The 19,504-nt window shown below is 38.6% G+C and overlaps 1 protein-coding gene across 2 annotated transcripts in view; it reads left to right on the top strand.

Annotated features, from left to right (window-relative positions):
• LOC121280132 (constitutive coactivator of PPAR-gamma-like protein 1 homolog) overlaps window positions 1–19,504 on the top strand; it is a 121,209-nt gene that overhangs the window by 87,256 nt on the left and 14,449 nt on the right. For both annotated transcript variants that reach the window (XM_041191809.1, XM_041191808.1), the window contains exons 12-15: window positions 2,268–2,382; window positions 7,758–7,967; window positions 12,209–12,392; window positions 16,125–16,263. In XM_041191809.1, the coding sequence (XP_041047743.1) occupies window positions 2,268–2,382; window positions 7,758–7,967; window positions 12,209–12,392; window positions 16,125–16,263 (648 nt within the window). The remainder of the gene's footprint in view (window positions 1–2,267; window positions 2,383–7,757; window positions 7,968–12,208; window positions 12,393–16,124; window positions 16,264–19,504) is intronic.

The raw sequence follows: 19,504 nt of genomic DNA, 5'->3' as shown, positions 1-19,504 counted from the left end.
AGTAACAGTGAAAGGGAACAGATTTTTTTTTTCTCTATTTAGCATTTTTAGTACATTTTTGTCCAGTGATTTAGTCACATTTGAATATGTACATCTGTAAACTATAATTGGATTATTAATTATTTTCCTAAATCTGTGATAAGTTTTTTGTTTGCTGCTCACTCAGCATTATGTTTTAAAAAGCACAGATAAATGCATAGTCTAGCTCTTTGCAATACACAAAGACATGGCTCTTTGAAGTGTGCACAATGTGTTCTGAGGAAGACTCATTACACTTTTTTCAGTGTCCTGCCTGTTAAGTTTTGTAAATGTTTGACATCCCAGTTTAAAAACCAAAGTTTATTAGTTTATTTTTACTGGTTGGTGAATCTACTAAGGGAACAAAAACTTAAGATTTGAAGCTTGAAGGGTGAGCTAAGAAATATGTTCCTGCAAATAGCTATTATAATATGGAATACATCAACACATGCACTTTAAAGTGAAGTCAACATGTAAGACAATTAAATTAGCGCTTGGGAAAATAATTAATGTTGCGGGGAAAGAATAGGGAAGTGGGATCGAATTTGGCGGTGGCTTTGTAGAGCTGGTATTGATGTAATAGGCCAAAATATAGTACTGTGAAATTTCTGTGTATAGTTTTGTCCCTATAAACTGCATATTTTATATCAGTGTGAAGATTACCTTTGTAGGATCTTGCACATTGTTAAAATGCTTATAATGTTTAGTCTGTAACACTACGTTCCCATTGCTTTTTTGTTTTGTTTTTCATTTGCAGTGTTCTTATTTCAATCTGGGGTCTAGATTAATTTCTAGACAGGAATGCAGTGAAATATTTGCTAAGGGTTATACCAAATACTAATAGTTAAAAGAATGTTTAGGAGCAAGTCATTTGTCCCACAAACCTTTTTCCTTTAATCTAAATCCCATGAATTTGTCGTCTTGCCACATTCCTCAAATCAGCACAAGAACGTCAAATGCCTCTTGAACTGAAAAGCTATTTATTTCACGTTTTGTACACTCACAACCTCTTCTTAAAGACAATATAAATATTTAGATATCATTACATCATGAGCATTTGGTTGGAAATGGTTAGAGTAGGCATGTTTTGTTTAAATTATAGAAGTGTTTGTCCTAAGAGACCCTTTATCTAAAGGAAAAGTAAATACGATCTACTGGATGGAATCCCATTGTGTTTTAAATAGTGTGATCTTATTTGAAAATTCCTCCTCTTATCCTGTTTCTCTTCTACAAGATGCCCTTCAGTGACATCATCTGAAAGCAATGTTAGTTTTCACATGCATGCTGACACCTCTACCTCATTGACATCTCCCTTGGCTCCTCCACAGTTGGTAAATTATAAGACTGCCTAGCTGCCATCCTGCACTGGATGAGCAGAAATTTCCTCCAATTAAATATCAAGAAGACTAAAACCATTATTTTGGTCCCTGCTGTTAACTAGGTTCCCTGGCTACTGACTCCATCCCTCTCCCTTGCAATAGTCTGAGACTAACCCAGTCAGTTCACAACCTTGGTGTCATATTTGACTCTGAGATGAACGTCAGCCCAGATACTGGTACCATCACTAAGACCCCCTGTTTCCACTACCCTAACATCAACCGCCTTTGCCCTTGCCTCAGGTCATCTGCTGCTGAAACCCTCATGCGTGCCTTTGTTATCTCTAGAGTTGATTATTCCAATGCACTCCTGACTCGTATACCTTCTATAAACTTGAGGCCATCCAAAACTCTTCTGCCCCTGTCCTAACTCACAAGTCCCTTCACCAATCAATCCTGCGCTTGCTGACCCTTTACTTGCTCCCATTTAAGCAATATCTTGATTTTATACTTACTCATCCTTGTATTCAAATTCCTTTGTAGCCTCTCTATCTCTGTAATCTCCCTCCATAATCCTCCAAGATATCTGCACTCATCTAATTCTGATCTCTTAAGCATCCTCGATTTTGATCGCTGCTCCATTGGTGGCTGTGCTTTCAGCTGCTAAGGCCCTAAGTTCTGGAAATCCCTTTCTACACCTCTCTGCTTCTTAATGTCTCTTCCTTTCCTTTCCTTTAAGACACTCCTTAAAAACCTATGTCTTTGACTAAGCTTTGGTTATCTGACCTAATATTATGTAACTCGGTGTCCTATTTTGTTATATAATGCTTCTGTGAAGCATCTTGAGATATTTTATATTAAAGGCGCTATATAAACTAAGTTTTTGTTTTTGTTAACTGAAAGTTGAAATGCACGTTTGTCTGTCCCTTATAGCTACTTGTTGCAATGGCCAGGGGTGAGAATCCTGCGTCGCCATGAACTTGATGCATTCCTTGCACAGGCTTTATCTCCTAAACTTTATGAACCAGATCAATTGCAGGAACTTAAGGTAATCAACATGGCTATCAATTCAATTAAAGATGATTGGAAACAAGGAGTATTTGATAAAACTGAATTTGTTTTTATTGATTTTGTATTGTGTTTGTGTTAGAACTATGAAATCAGCGGAGGCCAAAATAGGAAGTTAAAAAAGCATCTTTTTCTGAAGCATGCCATAATTGTAACTGCTGAAAAGTACTTTTGTTTCACTTTGTAAATTCATGTAAAAACTAAATTGTTATTTTCTTGAACAAGGTGGTGAAGGAACTGCTGCTGAATATAATTGAGTGAACTCACTTGAAGTTGCACCTGAATTTGCATGTGAAACTGCAGTTATTTTGCTTCAGTAAACTTGTTAGCAAAATTGAAGCCCATGGGATGAAAGAGGCAGTAGCTGCTTAGATAGGAAATTGTCTGAGTGACAAAGCAGAGAGTAGTTGTTAACTGTTTCAGTGATATTCCCCAGGTGTTGAGACCGCTGCTCTTTTTGATATATGTATTCATGACCTAGACTTGGGTATAAAGGGCATAATTCCAAAGTTTGCAGAGGCACAAAACTCAAATGCAGTACGTAATGAAGAGGTAATAACAGACTTCAGGAGGGCATAGACTGGTGAAATAGGCAGACACATGACAGCTAAAATTTAATGCAGAGAGGCGTGAAGCGATTCATTTTGGCAGGAAGAATGAGGAGAAGCAATATGAACTAAATGTTGCAATTTTGAATTTTGGGGGTGCAGGAATAGAAACCTGGGGTGTATTGTCACAAGTCTTTAAAGGCAACAGAACAATTTGAGAAGGCTGTTAGAAAGGTATATGGGCTCCTTGACTTTATATATGAGTAGAGGCAAATAGTACAAAAGCAAGAAAGTATATTCCTATTTTTTGCTAACCCTTCATGAAACACTGGTTGGACCCCAGCTGGAATGACCAATTTGGGCATCACACCAAGAAGGATGTCAAGACCTCAGAGGGAGGATGAAGAGATTTGCTGGAATATACTGGGGTGAAAGACGTCAGCTACATGGGGAGAGCAGAAAAACTGTGGTTGTTCACCTTAGAGCAGAGAAGGTTAATGGCAGATTTGATAGAGGTGTTCAAAACATGAAGAGTTTTGATTGAATAAATGAGAGAAGCTGTTTCCAGTGACAGATGGGTCAGAAGCCAGAGGTCACAGGTTTAAGATATTTGACAAATGAACCAGAGATGACTTGGAATTTTATTTTTTCGAGCTATGACCTGAAGTGCACTGCCTGGAAAGTTAGTGAAATAAGATTCAATGATAACCTTCAAAAGGAAATTGTTAAATGCGTGAAGTGAAAAAAAATGCAGGAAATTGGGGAAACAGCAAGAGACTTATTAAATAGCTCTTTCATGGAGCTGACACAAGCATAACAGGCAGAATAGCCTCCTGTGCTATATTATTCAATGATTCAAATGTCAAATTATACCTAAGTATCCTATTTGATTTAGAATCCTTCCAAATTTAAAATGGGCATAAATAAGTGTAAACAATCAGGATCAAAGAAAACGCCAAACCCATGCCATTATATTTCTTTGAGTCTAAAAATATTAGCTTCAGCTGTTTTTCAGGCACAACGTATTTTAGAACCTGCATTTGGGAAAACTTTTCAATTTTGAATGTGACTTATACTTGCAATTAAGAGATCAGAAACATGAGTTTGTTCTGTGGGACTTCAAATCTGTTGGCCAAGTTGAGAGACCTTTGAGCAAGTGCAATTGGAGAATACTCAGATTAGCGAATTGGGTTGAGGCCAGATTAGTGGCTGGAGATTTGTTTTGACTGCAGCAGAATATCGAGGAGGCTTGGGTGCATTGTAGTAACTTATTTGCACCCAAACTTCCACAACATTTTAAGCCACTTAATTTTTTTGAACCCAGATTATGGGTGCAGGGCAAAATCCTGGCCTGGAAATTTAGCTCTTCAGAGTGGAAGTCTGTTATCAATTTTGCCATCAAATCTACCTGGAATGATAGCTCTGGGAGGCATACAGAGACAGGCCTCTATATTAACCCATGTCCAAAGACAGGTGGGAGCAGGTTAGTGCTGTTAAACTTAAAAAAAATGGGGCTATTAAAAGCAAAATACTTCAGATGCTGGAAATCTGAAATAAGAACAGAAAATGCTGGAAATACTCAGCGCGTCAAGCAGCGTCTGTGGGGAGAGAAGCAGAATTAATGCTTCAAATAATTGACCATTTATCTGAACTTGGAAAAGTTAGAAATGCAATATATTTTAAACAGGTGAAATGGGAGAGAATGGAAAAAGAACAAAAGGGAAGACCTGTAGAAGGGCAGAAGACAGGAGACATATTTCGGTATTCTGGTGTTTCTCTTGTTTTAGCTTTTAGACAGCAGCTGTTCATTATTCTGCCGTTCACACCTCCTGTAGACACATCTTTTGTTCCTTTACTGTCCCGTTACCACTCCCTTTGGCTCAGCACCACCAACTCCAGGATCAAAGATTTTGTGATGTCAGTCAGATCAGTTTGCCCCCTTCGTTAATTTTATCAGTGCTAAACTTTCCACTTTGTCTCGCTCCTTTTGCTTAAATCATTCTCTCTTCCAGCCAGTCCTCGGGCATGATGGCAAGCACATTGACAAGATCTGCTACAGAAGAAAATTCTAATGGATAGGATTAGTCATTTCAAATTTGACTAGACATAAGTTTTCTGAAGTCGTAATGAAAGAATTTATTTGTTATACCAGGCATGTGGTTTGGATAGTTTCCTCCTAGAATGGCTTTTATCTTGTCCGCATTTAATCAGCTAATCTGAGATGTGGTAATAAGAAGTGTGTAATTATTAATATTTTAACATATGGAAGAAAATCCCTTGAAGAACTGTGTCTAGAAATGTATGTTGAAATAGCCTCAGTTGATACCTTGGTCTCAGTATTAATTCTGTGTAATTAGGGATTTGGCAGGGGTTGTTGTTGGTGGTGTTAGTGGTGGGGGACATGCAAGAATAGTGAAAGATAAGCCTTCCCCTTCAAAAGCTTTAAAAAGGAAAGGATTTCTCCAGTGAAATGAAAAAGCTTGCATTATTTAAACACTGAACATTGTTTGTATAAGTGCTGTATTCTGTATAAATAATTGACTGTGTCCGAATTTGTGTGGGCAATCCCAGCTTTGCATGAAGAGAAATAGAGCACCTGGCCCCTACTGGGAACATAGTTTTTCTTAACTTGGAGGCTAGAGTGCTGGATCAGGTTGCTGTATTGGAGAGGGGCAGTGGAGGTGGACAGCTGCCTGGAGCACATTACCCACCTACATTGGATTCCTATTTTGGGAGAACTTCAGCAAAGGTAAGTATTGATAAATGGGCATAATTTGATTGACAATTAAGCATTACAGAAATAGTATGAAGGCTCCCAAAACTGGAAATGTGTGCTTACACAAGACATAGTGATGTATGCTGAGAGCACTGATCTGTTTTAGTTCTGTTATGTAATATAATCTTTGCATTTAAATTATTATTGTTTAAGAAAAGTCTCCTGAGTTTTAGCTTGCTTTCAATGTTATGTCATTAAACTCCTCTGGATCTGTTATGATGCATATGTATAATCACTATTCTGTGGAATTTATATTGGTGGAAGTTAATGTTAAATACAAAATTCAAAGCAAATGTAAGGTTTTAAAATTTCCTTACATCTGCTCCAGAAATTGCTTTTTGCTTGTTCTTGGGAATGATTACAAACCATCAATTAATTAATCTCATACTTTGGGCCGGATGTTGCGGCCCTGAAATGGGACCAAACTGAGATGGGACATCAATAAAATGTCGCTGAGCAGTGTGGATGGAAATCCCATCTCCTTTTCTGCTGCCAACCATTTTATGGGGCACGAGGTGGAAGGGTTCTGGAAGCCCTCTGCAACCCCACCAAGTGAGAAGAGGCAGGGCAGAAGGATGGGAAACTTTCTGAAAGGTAAGATAGAGGATTTTTGGGGCTTAAGAGTGGCATTGGAGGCAAGTTAACTTTGAGGTCAGTAGTGGAAGGAATAGAGGCAGGGGGGGGCGGGGTGGTGACTCCATAGACAAGCAAAATTTTGGGCAGGTGTTGACTTTAATGGGCCTGGGACCAGAGGGCTCATATCTGCATTTTTAAGTGCTGACAGCTGAGGTTGAGACCTGTTGCTGGCACTTTTAAGGGATTATCAGAACGCTTGAAGAAGTGCTGGCCGCGGTGGCCCCTTTCCAGGGGCAGAATTTTCTGCAGGCCAGACCCAATCTCTGGTGGGCAGGGAGCCGATCGCTGCCGGAGAAGTGGGCCCTGCCGCCATTTTAAGTGGGCGGGCGAATTAAGGCCCACCCAATGTGACGTCCAGCGGGAAGCACGCTTCCTGTGCAGGCGGGGGGGGATTCCCCAAAAGTGAGAGTGTGCTCTTTTGCGCATGTGCATGAAAGAGCGCACATCTTCCTGAGGCTAATTGCTGCCTCAGGGAGATCGCTTACACTTGTACAAACATTAAAAATAGAAAAATAAAAAAATCCTTAACATGTTCCCCTCATGTGACAATGTCACATGAGTTGGGACATGTTAATAAATTTCACTCAAACTTTATTAAAGTTTTTTAAACCCTACATGAAACCTTATCCCACCGGTGGATGAGGTTCCATGTTTTTTCAGAAGCCCGCCGAGGCTCCTGGCCTGCCCACCAACCTTGGATGGGTAGGTCCTTTAATTATTTTAATTATCCTGTCAATGGCCTCACTTGGCCATTGTCAGGTCGGCGGGCGCACAGCTGATTTGGCTGTGCCCCAGCCTTCCTGAAAATTTAAATGGGGCGGGGTGATGTCGGGGGTTCCCCTTTGGGAAAGAAGACCTGCTGTCCTCAGATATTTTGCTCTATATGTGGTAGACTCCTATTGCCCTCTGTAGTGGCTACACAGTCATTTGAGAAAAAGACCCACCATTACCTGGTCAGGGCAGCTATGGGCAATAAATGATGACCTTGCCAGTGACACTCACATCCTGAGGATTCACTTTAATAATCTTAATGAGGCAGTAAGTTAGTGAAATTACCATGCAAGGCTACCTGTAAACACCAAAAGCAACTGGCTAAGCCAGCCCAACATCAGTGGATCAAAGTAAAGCTCAGCATCCATGCCACATTCAGTCAAGAATATGTGGGTGACAAACAGACAATGAACAGGAGAAGGGGGAAGCTCCATTAACATACCCATCCTTTACCATGGTGAAGCCCAGCATGTGAGTGCAAGAGATAAAGCTGCATCTTCAGTCAAAAATACCAAGTGAATGATCCTGTTGGCCTGCTCCAGAGGCCCCAACCATTATAGATTTCATTGACCATGCAATTCAGTTCACACATGTAGATTTATTCCTGTGTATTTTCTTTTCCAGATTGAAAACCTAGATCCCCGTGGTATCCAACTTGGCGCACTGTTTATGAGCGGGGTTGATATGGCACTTTTTGCAAATGATGCATGTGGGCAGCCAATTCCGTGGGAGCACTGTTGTCCATGGATGTACTTTGATGGCAAGCTTTTCCAAAGTAAGCTTATAAAAGTGAGCCGGGAAAAGGTGCCCTTGATTGACCTCTGCGATGGTCAGGTACGGATTGTCATAAATGTGCAGTGTGTATATTTTATATATACTTTTAACAGTGTAGTAATAAAAACTAGATTCGTTTAGATTATTGATTAGAATAGTTTGATCCGCTTTGGTTATTTATATAATTGTGTATTTCTTATTAATAGATAATGCAATGAGCTTGAAGAGATCAGCTTTAGAAAATATATACTAGTAGTTGAATGTTTTAATTGCATCTATTTAAACAATACCAGAGACGATTCTGAGCATGTTGCATTTGTTTAATGTGAAGCAAGACGAGTTCAATAAATTACAGAATGTAGGAGTGTTGCCTGGTTTGCTGCTTGAAGCTTCAGTGGGTAAGTGGACTGTTGTGAGTACTGAGCCATATACATCAGAATAATCAACAGTCTGATCCTTGAGCTGAAATCAGTTGAGCCAAAGTGGGGGGAAATTGGCGAAGGTTATTGCTTCAGGTTGATGACGAGTGATCCCTTTATGTAAGGGAGCATTTTGTGTGGGTCTTTGGTGAGGGCACATCAAGCTTGGCTATAAGATCTCCATTCCTTTGAACAGATCATGAATACTTATTATCTAAACTAGTTCATGAAGATGTTCATTGAATTAAGTACCGGAGGGCTGTAGGCAGCTGCAAAACTATTCGATGCATCACTTTCATTTGAAGTGAGAAAGGTTTTCACTGGTATCTTTTGTATATGCATGCTAAAAGACGTTCATGACGTGCAAACAAATTGTCAAATAACTTCAGTTTTCTTATGGCTGTCAATTTTTTTGGAATCAACTTAGCAGACTGTGATCTACTTTTTTCTCAAACTGATGAAATTAAAATTACAAATTAATTTTGAGAATAACTAGATATATTTAATCCAGAGCTGTATTAAGGCAGAGGTTCCCAAACTGGTACGGGGAGGGGGGGCACAAAGAGGACGCTAGTTGTCACTAATAGGTAATGCATGCAATTCATATCTTCTCCATTGGTATCGCTGTAGCATTCCCTTCAACTCTCTTGGGCTGATTCCCAATTGCTTTCTCCACTCCTGCATATCTCTCAGGTATTTTCAGTATTCCTCCGTATAAATGTGTTTCTTTAAGTTCAGAAGTTGAGTTGTTTTCCTCCTGATATTTGATAGTACTCATGATCCTTGGAGGGTGCCCGCTGCCATGGAGCAAAAAATAAATAACAGCAAGTCAGTGATCACCCGACTCTGCGTCAGAAAGTTGTTAAACTGTTTTTTGCCCCATGTTTTGTGGAGCATCCATTCTTTTTTTTTGTCCCAGTATTGAATTCCTCATGAGGCCATGGATTCTCGTTAATGTGTGGCAGGGGCGATGCATAAATTGCCCTCCTTTAAAAAAAATCATGTATCAGCATCAATAATTATTTTATTACCCAATGCTCTGCACTTTTCTGAAAAGTTTATTTTGCCCTGCTTGGACTTCATATTGCTGTTTGTTTGCAGTTATCTTAAGTTGAGGTATTAAGTTTATAATAACATCAGAACATGACTTCTTAATGTTTTCACAGCAGAAATAAGCTTAACTTATATTTAACTTCTTCCAAAGCATTCCAACGATTTATTAGACTCTGTTCTGCCCTGCCACTATCACATACAACTTGACCACACACCTATTCTACTCCTATTTGCAGGGAATTGTTCATCCTGCATCAAGTTCACAACTCCTACCCAGTGAGAGGAGTAGCGTGCAGTTTTCCTTTCAGTTGAAGTTCCTTATCCTATCATAATGGCCAAAAAGCTCCTCCAATCTGTTGACGCTTCATTTGCAATACTTAGAAGTGCGGCTGAGTTTCCACTGTGCTTTCGGCAAAGTAGTGCCAGTGAAATGATCAGATTTCACATTAAAGCTCAAAAGGTGTGTTGGGGTGGAGAATAAAAAGTTATTGGGACAGAACTGCTCAGGATTCTGGGTTTCCAGCTACATTTACAACAACATAAATGATGCAAAAACATTTTCTTAGAAGATGGTGTGCATGGTTCATGGAACTATGGCAGGGATGCTCAGTAAAAGGAATTTGAGAATCCCTATATTAGGGTGATGGATCAAATACTGTGGCACAGAGTGCTAAGATGTGGGTTTACATCTGAGCTTTCCAGTACGTAGCCCCAATTTTAACCAGGTGCAGATGAGGAATTTTACTATGGGAAGATGAAAAAAAAATTGTGGTTGACCACGGTGCTGTGTTGCATTTTCAAACAGTAATTTGGGTCATGGTGTAATGCAAATATTTCTAATTTTTTAATGCAGTGGAGCCTACCAAAAGGAATAACTCGTTCTCCAGCAAAACTTGTTTATCCAGGCAATTTGACTACACATTATGCCTTTGTTTCTGCTTGTACCAACTAAATTCTCTCTCAAAATATCACTGCAAATGACGGCTCAAATTTAGCTTGAGGTGGTGATTTACTATCAAATCCCTGACCAGTTCCTGCTACCAACCTGACATGTCTTCTGACACTCGGGCAATAGAACATCACAGTTCAGGCAGTTTAACACTCTGATTGCCATGCATTCCAGCAATCTCTGGTTTCAGAGACAGGTTGGATGGTAGAAATGGCAGAGCTGGCAGTACCTCAGATGTTTGAATTACATTTTAAATTTATTCTTGGATGTCGATGTTGCTAGCAATGCTGACGTTTTTACCTGTTCCTGGTTGCCCTAGCTGTTATGACACAGTTGAGTGCTTTGCTATTTCAGAATGCAGTTGAGAGTCAACCATAATAATGTGGGATTGAATTAAATATAACAGGTGAGCTAGAATTATGAAGTACACTGTCTAGGCTACTTAGTTTGCTTTACTGTAGAGAAACATTGGATAGCAAAGAAAATAATATGTGCAGCGATATTTCATAGAACCTTGCACACACAAGAGGCTATGCAGCCCATCATGTTTGTGCCAGCTCTTGGAGTTATCCAATTAGTACTGTAGCCCTGCAATTTTTTTTTTCCTTTTTCAAGTTCAGTTAATTTCTTTTAAAAGTTAAAAATATCATCTGCTTCAACCAAAGGATTCCAGATATTTATTAGGTATTTGGTTAACTGAGCTTTGTTGCATTTAATTTTTGATATTAATTCCTTTCTCTCTAATTATTTTGATGCACCTTTTTGAACAATATTTGTATCCTAGACAAGTATACAACTTATTGTAATTAATGTCAACTGCCATGCCTTCTAGCATTGTTTCAACTCTGCAAAGATTCACACAGTTTGTGTAATAATAATGTCCTGAGCAGTTGAGCAACCTTTTGCCATTCGAGTTTAGATTACATTTACTGGCAATAGCTCTTTAAGAAGCCACTAGTTTAATGGCATTAACGCACATTTTTTGATGCACTTATACAGGTGCAGATTGTAAGCCATAAAGCACACCATTTTTATCTGTTTATTCGCCATAATCTAACAGGGGCAACTGCAGGATCAGTTTCAAAGTATCTTGTAGGCAATCTTAGAATTTCAGAGATTTCTGAAGTATAGGAAGGCATATTCAGTTCCTGAGGAATGATTTCTAAATATGGCTGAAAAGACCCACTCTCTCATGAAATGGATCAGAATGGATGCAGATGATCCATTAATGTCTGTTTACTATTAACCATTTTTTGGCTTTAAAAATACTTTCAGTGCATCAAAAAGAAGAGTTAGACAGAAGTATAGTTTATATTACAAACACCTGCAAACAGGTTGTCAATCATTCCCAATGTCACCAGTTGACAAATGGAAAAGTAATTAGGCGTGACCTCCTTATGTTGACATTATTCCAAGTTTAACTGTGTAAATTTGTCTAAGCAGTCTAGTTTCTACACCAAGTGTACCAGATTTGTAGAAATAATTTTTGTATTAAACTTTTTGAAACTAATGAAAGTAGTTATAAATTGCAACATAAAATATTTCAAGTTTGTTAATTTTGACATTTTTTTTGTCAATTGGAAGCATTCCGTATACAAGATAATATATTTGGGGGAGGCAAATACTGCTTTGAGAATAGATACAAAATACTTCTTTTGAGATAGTAACACAATATTTGAGGTAGTTTTGGTTTTCATTATAAAGTAATAAAGAGCCATTAGTCTATTATCTTATTAGTGTGAAATTTTGTAGTTTATGCACCATTGTTTGGTTTATCTGCGTTATTAATGCTTTGGGGAATAAGCATAATATAGGCAATCCAGAGTGGAAAAATATGTACTCTATACTTAGAATCTGTACTATTTTGTGATTAATTATAGGCTGATCAAGCTGCAAAACTTGAGAAAATGCGTCAAAGTATTCTGGAAGGCTTAAATCTTTCTAGGCAAGCTCATCCTCTTGCTTATCCTCCTCCAGCAGCCATGCATTTTTATCCAGCTGCAGTTTATCCACGGCCTGTTGGACCAATCCTGACACATCATGGTAGAGGAAGAGGCTTGGGTGGTAAGGGGCATTACTGTTTTGTCTATACTGAAGTCTGAAATTTCAGCAAAGTTTTACCCAGCAATGACATTGTATAGTCTGATATTTAAACCTGACATGCGGGAAACTATTGTGTGTTTGGCATAACTGAATAGCTAGATTTTGGTTTTGATTTGTTCAGTCACATGATCAAAATTAATATGCTAAATAACTACCTTAGAAGCATGAAGTCTCGAATGATCTGAGTTAAAATTCCAATTTTTAAAAATTTCCATGACGCCCACCATTTCCTGGCTTAGCAGTTGGATAAATTATCACTTCCACACACCTAGTTTACATGTGAGGAGTCAGGGTGATTTTATCTCTGATCAGCATATTCCTTTATAATATAGTTTAGATTGCTGTGATGGAAACTGTAGCTACAAATTAGTTGGAGCTCTAACAGATTGTACTACCTCCAACTCTCAATTTTAAGTCCCCTCACAGTGGCAGTTATTCAGGCAATAACTAAATGTATCAGTAACCTGCTTTTCAAGATACTTTTTGATTTATCAAGAGGTCATCCCCATTTGTTACATTCAGAGCCTGAAAGCTTGCATTAAGCTGACTGTCATTTATTTTATTTGAGATTTAGGTATTAAATTTGAAATATTTTGACGAGGAAACTTGCCATGGAGTTTGTAGACTTGAGAAGAATATGATTTAATACCTTAACACAGAGGACATTTAAGGCCCCAAAAATGGGTGGGTTTGGTTTAGGTGGTCCTGCATTCCTTGAGCCTCCCCATTTCCACTTTTAATGGGGAGGGTGGGTTCGAGGGGCAGGTGACCAGTCCACTTCCAGGGCAGAGTTCTGTTGTTGAAACCTATTAAGGAGGTTGAATGCCTCCATTTAAGTGTTTCGATTTTTAACCACTGTGGATCGGGAAACCCTGTAGGCAAAAGGAGGTAAGATAGATCGGACCCATCAGGTAAGTCTTTTTACAACACTGCTTGTGGACCAGGATGAGTCGGAGTGCTTCTGCAGGCCCAACAAGCTTGCTTGTTAAACCCCATGCCTCTTATCACCGAACCCAATCCTTGTGATTTTCAATCTTCTTTGGGATCTCTGGCTCTCACCATGCCCCTCCCCCCATATCACTCCCCTCCCCTAAATAGCTCACATACATCTCAATCTTCACCCTCCCTACCATCAACCAGCTCCGTCTTGCAACTCCCACAATATCTCTACCACCAACAAACAGCAGACCTACCTGCTGGGTTTTTGGCACCACCTGAAGATCTATGATAGTTTTTGTACTGATATTAGTCTAGATCAATTCCAGCACCAGATCATTGTTGCACATAATCATTGCAGCCTTATGCCATAAGATTTACCTGCCTGACAGGCAGCCAAGCTCGTCAATCAGGCTGGCTTTTAGGCAGGAGATTTGCTTTTCAAAAAAAAAACACCATGCCATGATAAACCTCCATGGCATTCTGAGAAAATTACATTTCATGTTATAATCTTTCCCGACTCCTCCAACTCCAAAACACCACTACAGTGACCATTGTGCCTGCTCCAGCTCTTTGCTAGAACAACCCATAAAATCCTTTTGTTCTGTGCTTTCTACATTGCCTTGAGTCCCATCTGCTTCAGAAATTTATCCAGTTTTCCCTTCAAGGATGCAATTATCTCTGTTTAAACAAGTCCGTGTGACAAAGGATCCAAGCTCAAGCTTATTCTGTTGATGTTATTGCCTTCTGTAGCCTGCCTTGATAAGAGTGACCTTGGCACCAAAATAAGTTATTATTGAGAGTCCCTAATTCCCCTATTTGTTTAATAACGTGCATTCTTTGTGTGAGTAGACTTCCATGAAACCTTCCTGTGCAGTCTGACTTTTATGTCTGTTCAGTGGATTTAGTGTGATCGAGTCATTGGAATGGAATGCTGATACTCCATTTTGGTGCAGGCACACTGGATTTATCTCAGTGAAGGATTTTTTGCCTCCATATCAGAGAATCAAGCATGAGCAGGGAACACCCCTAAAGATGCTTGGCTGAATATCGTGCTCAATGTCAGTTTATAAAGGAAAGCTTGGGTTGGTGGGGGGAGGGGGTGCAGGGTGATAACCAACAGTTTCCATAAAGTGTCCCCCAGCACATGTTGCAGATTATCCTTCTTCGGGGAAGCCAATTCTGACTGAGTGACCAGGTTGTCCTGGTGTCTTTCTTGTGCCCAGGTAATTTAATCTGCACTGATTCCAGTCTTTTGGCACCATCTGAAGATCTATTATAGCTTTTTTACTGGTATTAATCCAGATCAATTCCCAGCATCAGATCGCTGTTGCATGTAACCATTGCATAACCCACAAACTATATGTTTGCTTCTGGAAGTGATTAGCTAATGTGTTATCAAGGATATTTGGTGGCCTTTCCATTTCCTCCCCTTCCTTACCTCACACTGAAACTATTTGGTAAAAGTTTTTTTTTGTTTTCATTTTAAGATAATAGAAATGCCAGAGAAGGGATGATGATGCATTGAATCACTGTGCTGATCTAATGGCTTTGGCTTTGATTGGGATTGAAGTTGTTTGTATTGAAATTATTTTATGTGGGTTTAACTCAGTTTCAAGTGTTAATCTGCAGTACAAAGCAACTTTTAATTGACTCAAAATTGTCAATCTCTCTCAGGCCTCAAGAATGACTGACTTTTTTTTCTTTTTTCTATTCATTCATGGCATGCGGGCATTGCTTGCAAAGCCAACATTGATTGCTCGTCCCTAATTTCCCTTGCGAAGATGGTGGTGAGCCGCTTCCTTAAACCACTGCAAACCATGTGGTGCATGTTCACACAATGCTGTTAGGTAGCGAGTTCCTGGATTTAGACCAGAGATTATGAAGGAACAGCGATCTATTTTCAAGTCAGAATGGTGTGTAACTTGGAGAGGAACTTGTAAATGGCAGTGTTCTCATAAGTCTGCTGCCTTTATCTATCTAGGCGATAGAGGTCAGAGGTTTGGGAGGTGCTGATGTGAGAAATAAAAATTTTATCGGTCCAGTAAAAGTGAGGCTTTCTCAGTTGAAGCTATGGCGTGCTGGAGTAAATTCTGTCACTCCTACCTAGCCTTTAAGTACTTAACGTAGCATACTATGTTATTTGTGAAAAATGAAAAAAAGGATCATATTCTCCAGTTCTCATTTTCAGCCTAATATTTTACCTGTTCTAAAAATAGCCTCCACTTTTAAGTAAATTTAAGGGTTTTCTTTTAGCTAGCAAATACTTGCCCATGTGAGGATAGTTGAAGCTTTGGGAAATGAAACACTTCATTGCTATATTTAACTAACTTTGGCAAAATCTGTCCATAGAAGTCCTTTTATTTAATATTTCTACATTGCTAAATTAACTGCATATAAATCGATAACCGCATGTTAACCCATTCTTGGGTATGGCTAGTGTAAGTAAGCAGCACTAAGCGTACTGGCAACTATTCTAAGGGTCAATATAATGTTTTTTTGAGTATATGAAAATATACATGAAATGTGCTACTGTGTTTATTTGAAGACAACAGTTCAATTTGTACTTAAGCAGTTAGTACAGACTTTTTTTGATCTCCAGGTAGTTTCTTATTTTCACATTGATAAATGTGATAAAATTGATAAATCATTAAAAAGTTTAGCAAAGATTTGTTGGTATGGTATTACAACATTCATCCTCATTTTGATTTACTGAAGAATTATGAGTAGTAGTAATTATTTCTCTACCATTTGCAGGTGTCCAGCCAATGCCCTCTCAAGGAGGTAAACTGGAGATTGCAGGGACCGTTGTAGGCCAATGGGCAGGGAGCAAGCGTGGGCGCGGCAGAACCGCTTTTCCCCTGCAGGTTGTATCTGTTGGAGGACCAGCTAGAGGGTATGTTGGCTACTAAATATGTTATAGAGCCCCCTTAATGTATCTCAATTTGCTCGCAGTTTGAACTCATGACGTCAAACCTTTAGTGGAATCAGAAATAAGAATAAAGAAATTGAGGATGGATTTCCCTGAGCAATGAGGATGAACTACCCCCTTCCCAATCAGATTGGGGAACCTCATCTAAATGTCCCTGAACTCATCCATAGTTACTAAAGCAGCCCTTGAAATGGACATTACTTACAATTGAGAAAGAAAGGTGGGCAGGAATCAGGAGCGATGTTGTCCAAAAGCAATAATTAGAAAGCCTGTAGCTCCACTAATCTTCCATGGTAGCCCTGAAAAGGAAGCACCTGCCTGTTTGGAGGTGCTATAAAGTTGCCGGCTGCCCTTCTTAGCTCCTACTATTGAGGTGTGGAGCGCAACTTCCAATGTTCACCTTCAATGAGACAAGGAAAGTTAGGTGGGAGGCACTCTGACATCAGATGAATGCAACCTTTGTACACTCTGAGAATACTGCTTAAATGGGAATGAAGTGTGCAGAACTAGGTCTTAATCCCAAGGAAGTAGGTGTGCAGCAGACACAAAACAAGGAAAGGTCAACTCTCTACTTTCACCAAGCACACCACAAGACATTGAGAGCAAGTGTAAAAATGTTGCATTACAGGTGAAAGTGTCTGTTCCACTAGGGAAAGGCAAAGGCGTGAATAACAATGTGGGTGCAGCTGAGAGCCCAGATTAAATGATCTTTTCTCCAGGAATTCATGTCAAAACAGAACCAATTTGGCTTGCAGCACAGCCATTTGCCATGTATTTTAAAAGTAAAACTATTGCCTAGAAGGTATAAATGCAGATAGAATACTGACTTATGTTCTAATAAGTAAAATGCAGAATAGGGAAATTAATATGTATGTAAATGTAACTCTTCAATGTGACAGTACAAAATAGTGTTTGAAAAGCAACGAGTATTTTTTTAAACTTTCATTTGTTTTCTGTATATTTTAAAATAAATGTCTAGAGTATGAAGTTTAACCATTGACTATTTTCTTTGAACTGGGTTTGATCTAGAAAATAAACATTTAAGTTTTTGATTAACTTGCTTAAACAATACTAGTTTTGCCATTGGCACAGCATTCTTCGCAATTATGCTAAAAATTAAAGAACTCCTTTATTTATAACCACATGTATCTCTACATATGTGACTTGAGAAAAAGCTTTGGTCTTTCATTTTATTCAAGAAGAAATATTTGTCTTAAGTAGCCAGTTATATTGACCCAAGGCAATTTGTTATGTTTGTTGTTCTTGCTTAACATATCAAATGTGTTGCTCAATAGAAAATTGCTGTCATTCATTTTTTTGAGAAATTTAGAAACATTATTAATTTCCATTTTCTAATGAGCTAGGAATGTTTCTAAACAGCAAGAATAATTCAGTGAAAACAATGTTCAAAAATAAAAGTCATGAGAAGAAGAAAAAATACTAATTTAACTTTTGGAACAGTAGGGTGGATTTATTTTTAGGTTCCATGCTATTAACAGGGCCACACAAAGAAGGCCTATGCACAGCCTGCAATTATCTGCTCATTAGTGTCAATGGATTGAAAATCGTAGGCATTTGCAATTTTCTGCTGTTGCGTAGAAGGCTTTGCCGATGGTTTGGTACTTGGGAAAATTCTGTCCATAGTAGCTGTTGTATATCAACTGCCTTTTGGCTATGCCCAACGGTTTTTTCTCCCCACCATAATTTTGTGGATAAAAATAAAATTAATTTGTGTGAAGCTGTTCTACCCTCCCAAGATGATATCTTCCTGATACTATTGTCCCAATCTGTGTGTCTGTTCTGATGAATTAACAAAGCTTTTTAGAGACAACTGCAAGAAGTCTGAACAACAAAATGGCTACATTATCTCAGCATAGACAACACAAACAGAGCATTCCAAATAATCTGTGACCAACATGATGGGAGATGATTTATTATCTTTAAATGATTGTGTCTAATATCATATAAACAGTATTGCCTATGTGCTGAGATTTTCAATCCTAAATATAGATTCTCAGACCAACTTTATAAAATGTTTAGCCTTTGGAGTCATGTTTTAGTTGCCTAGATTGGATACTGTTTCACCAGCCTATACTTTGTTCTTAATTATCTCTTGCAACATTTTAAATAAAGCAGACAAATCCCATGGAAATCTTTGTATGTGAAACTGTCACTTGATTGTACTTGAATCATATTATTTTCCTCATAGAATCACTTAATAGGGCAGCACAAAAGGAGGCCATTTGGCCCATCAAGTTTGTGCTGCCTCTTTTGAAGAGAAATCCAGCTAGCTCCACTCGCCTGAATCTTTCCTCATATCCCTGCAACATTTTTTCCAAGTATTTATCCAATCCCCCTTTGAAGGCTACTAGGGAAACTGCTTCCAGCCCCCTTTAATGCATCCCAAATCCTAACCACTCATTACATTAAAAGAAAGTTTTCCTTTGTGGGTTTTTCTAAATATGGATGATAATTAAAAACCAATGCATTAGGGGAATAATATAATGCATAATCTGAGGTTCTTGTCACCTGTTAGCAGCTTGATGTCACACTGCATGTAAAATGGTTGTAGAAACTTTGATAGAGGTGAGCGACAAATTCCCGTCATGGTGGACAAGATATAAATGATTTCTCTTAAAACCTACATAGGTTTTGACACCTCCACAGCAAAGTTGTTTGTTAAAAGTTTGTTTGCTAATTTCAAACCAGTTTAGATAACTAACTACTGTATCATCTCAGGTTGGAAGGCTATAGCTATATAGTGTGTACTGTAAGAGCACATCAGCTATAAAGTCAAGGGTCCTCTGTACTGGGATGGGTCAGGATTTGGATTTTAGAGCTAGGCTGCTTGGGTAAATTTTATGAAGAAACATTGTAAAATAAGTTATAAAGCAACATGGGTTTGTTCTGATTATTAGTCCTTCCATAACTTTGAGATTTAAGATGATGACAGCAGCCACCAATTTAGTCTTATTGTGCTAGATGTTTTGTAGAATCTCAATGTTCCACCTGCTAGGGCATATATCATTTTGTAGCTAGGAACAATGGAAAAGTAATCTGCAGAGGCTTTTTTGTGGCGGAAGGAAAGACAATATTCTAATTTTAAAAAACAGTTAATGTTTGAGTTCGTCACCCTTTTTTTTATCATTTCTCTTCTGGAAGTAGTTGCTTGATGGTTGCATCAACATCATCAACCTTTCAGTAC

Source organism: Carcharodon carcharias, chromosome 7 (assembly GCF_017639515.1).
Source record: "Carcharodon carcharias isolate sCarCar2 chromosome 7, sCarCar2.pri, whole genome shotgun sequence".
Classification (NCBI taxonomy): Eukaryota; Metazoa; Chordata; class Chondrichthyes; order Lamniformes; family Lamnidae; genus Carcharodon; species Carcharodon carcharias.
The sequence above is the reverse complement of the archived record's forward strand: the minus strand, read 5'-3'. Positions and strand labels throughout refer to the sequence as shown.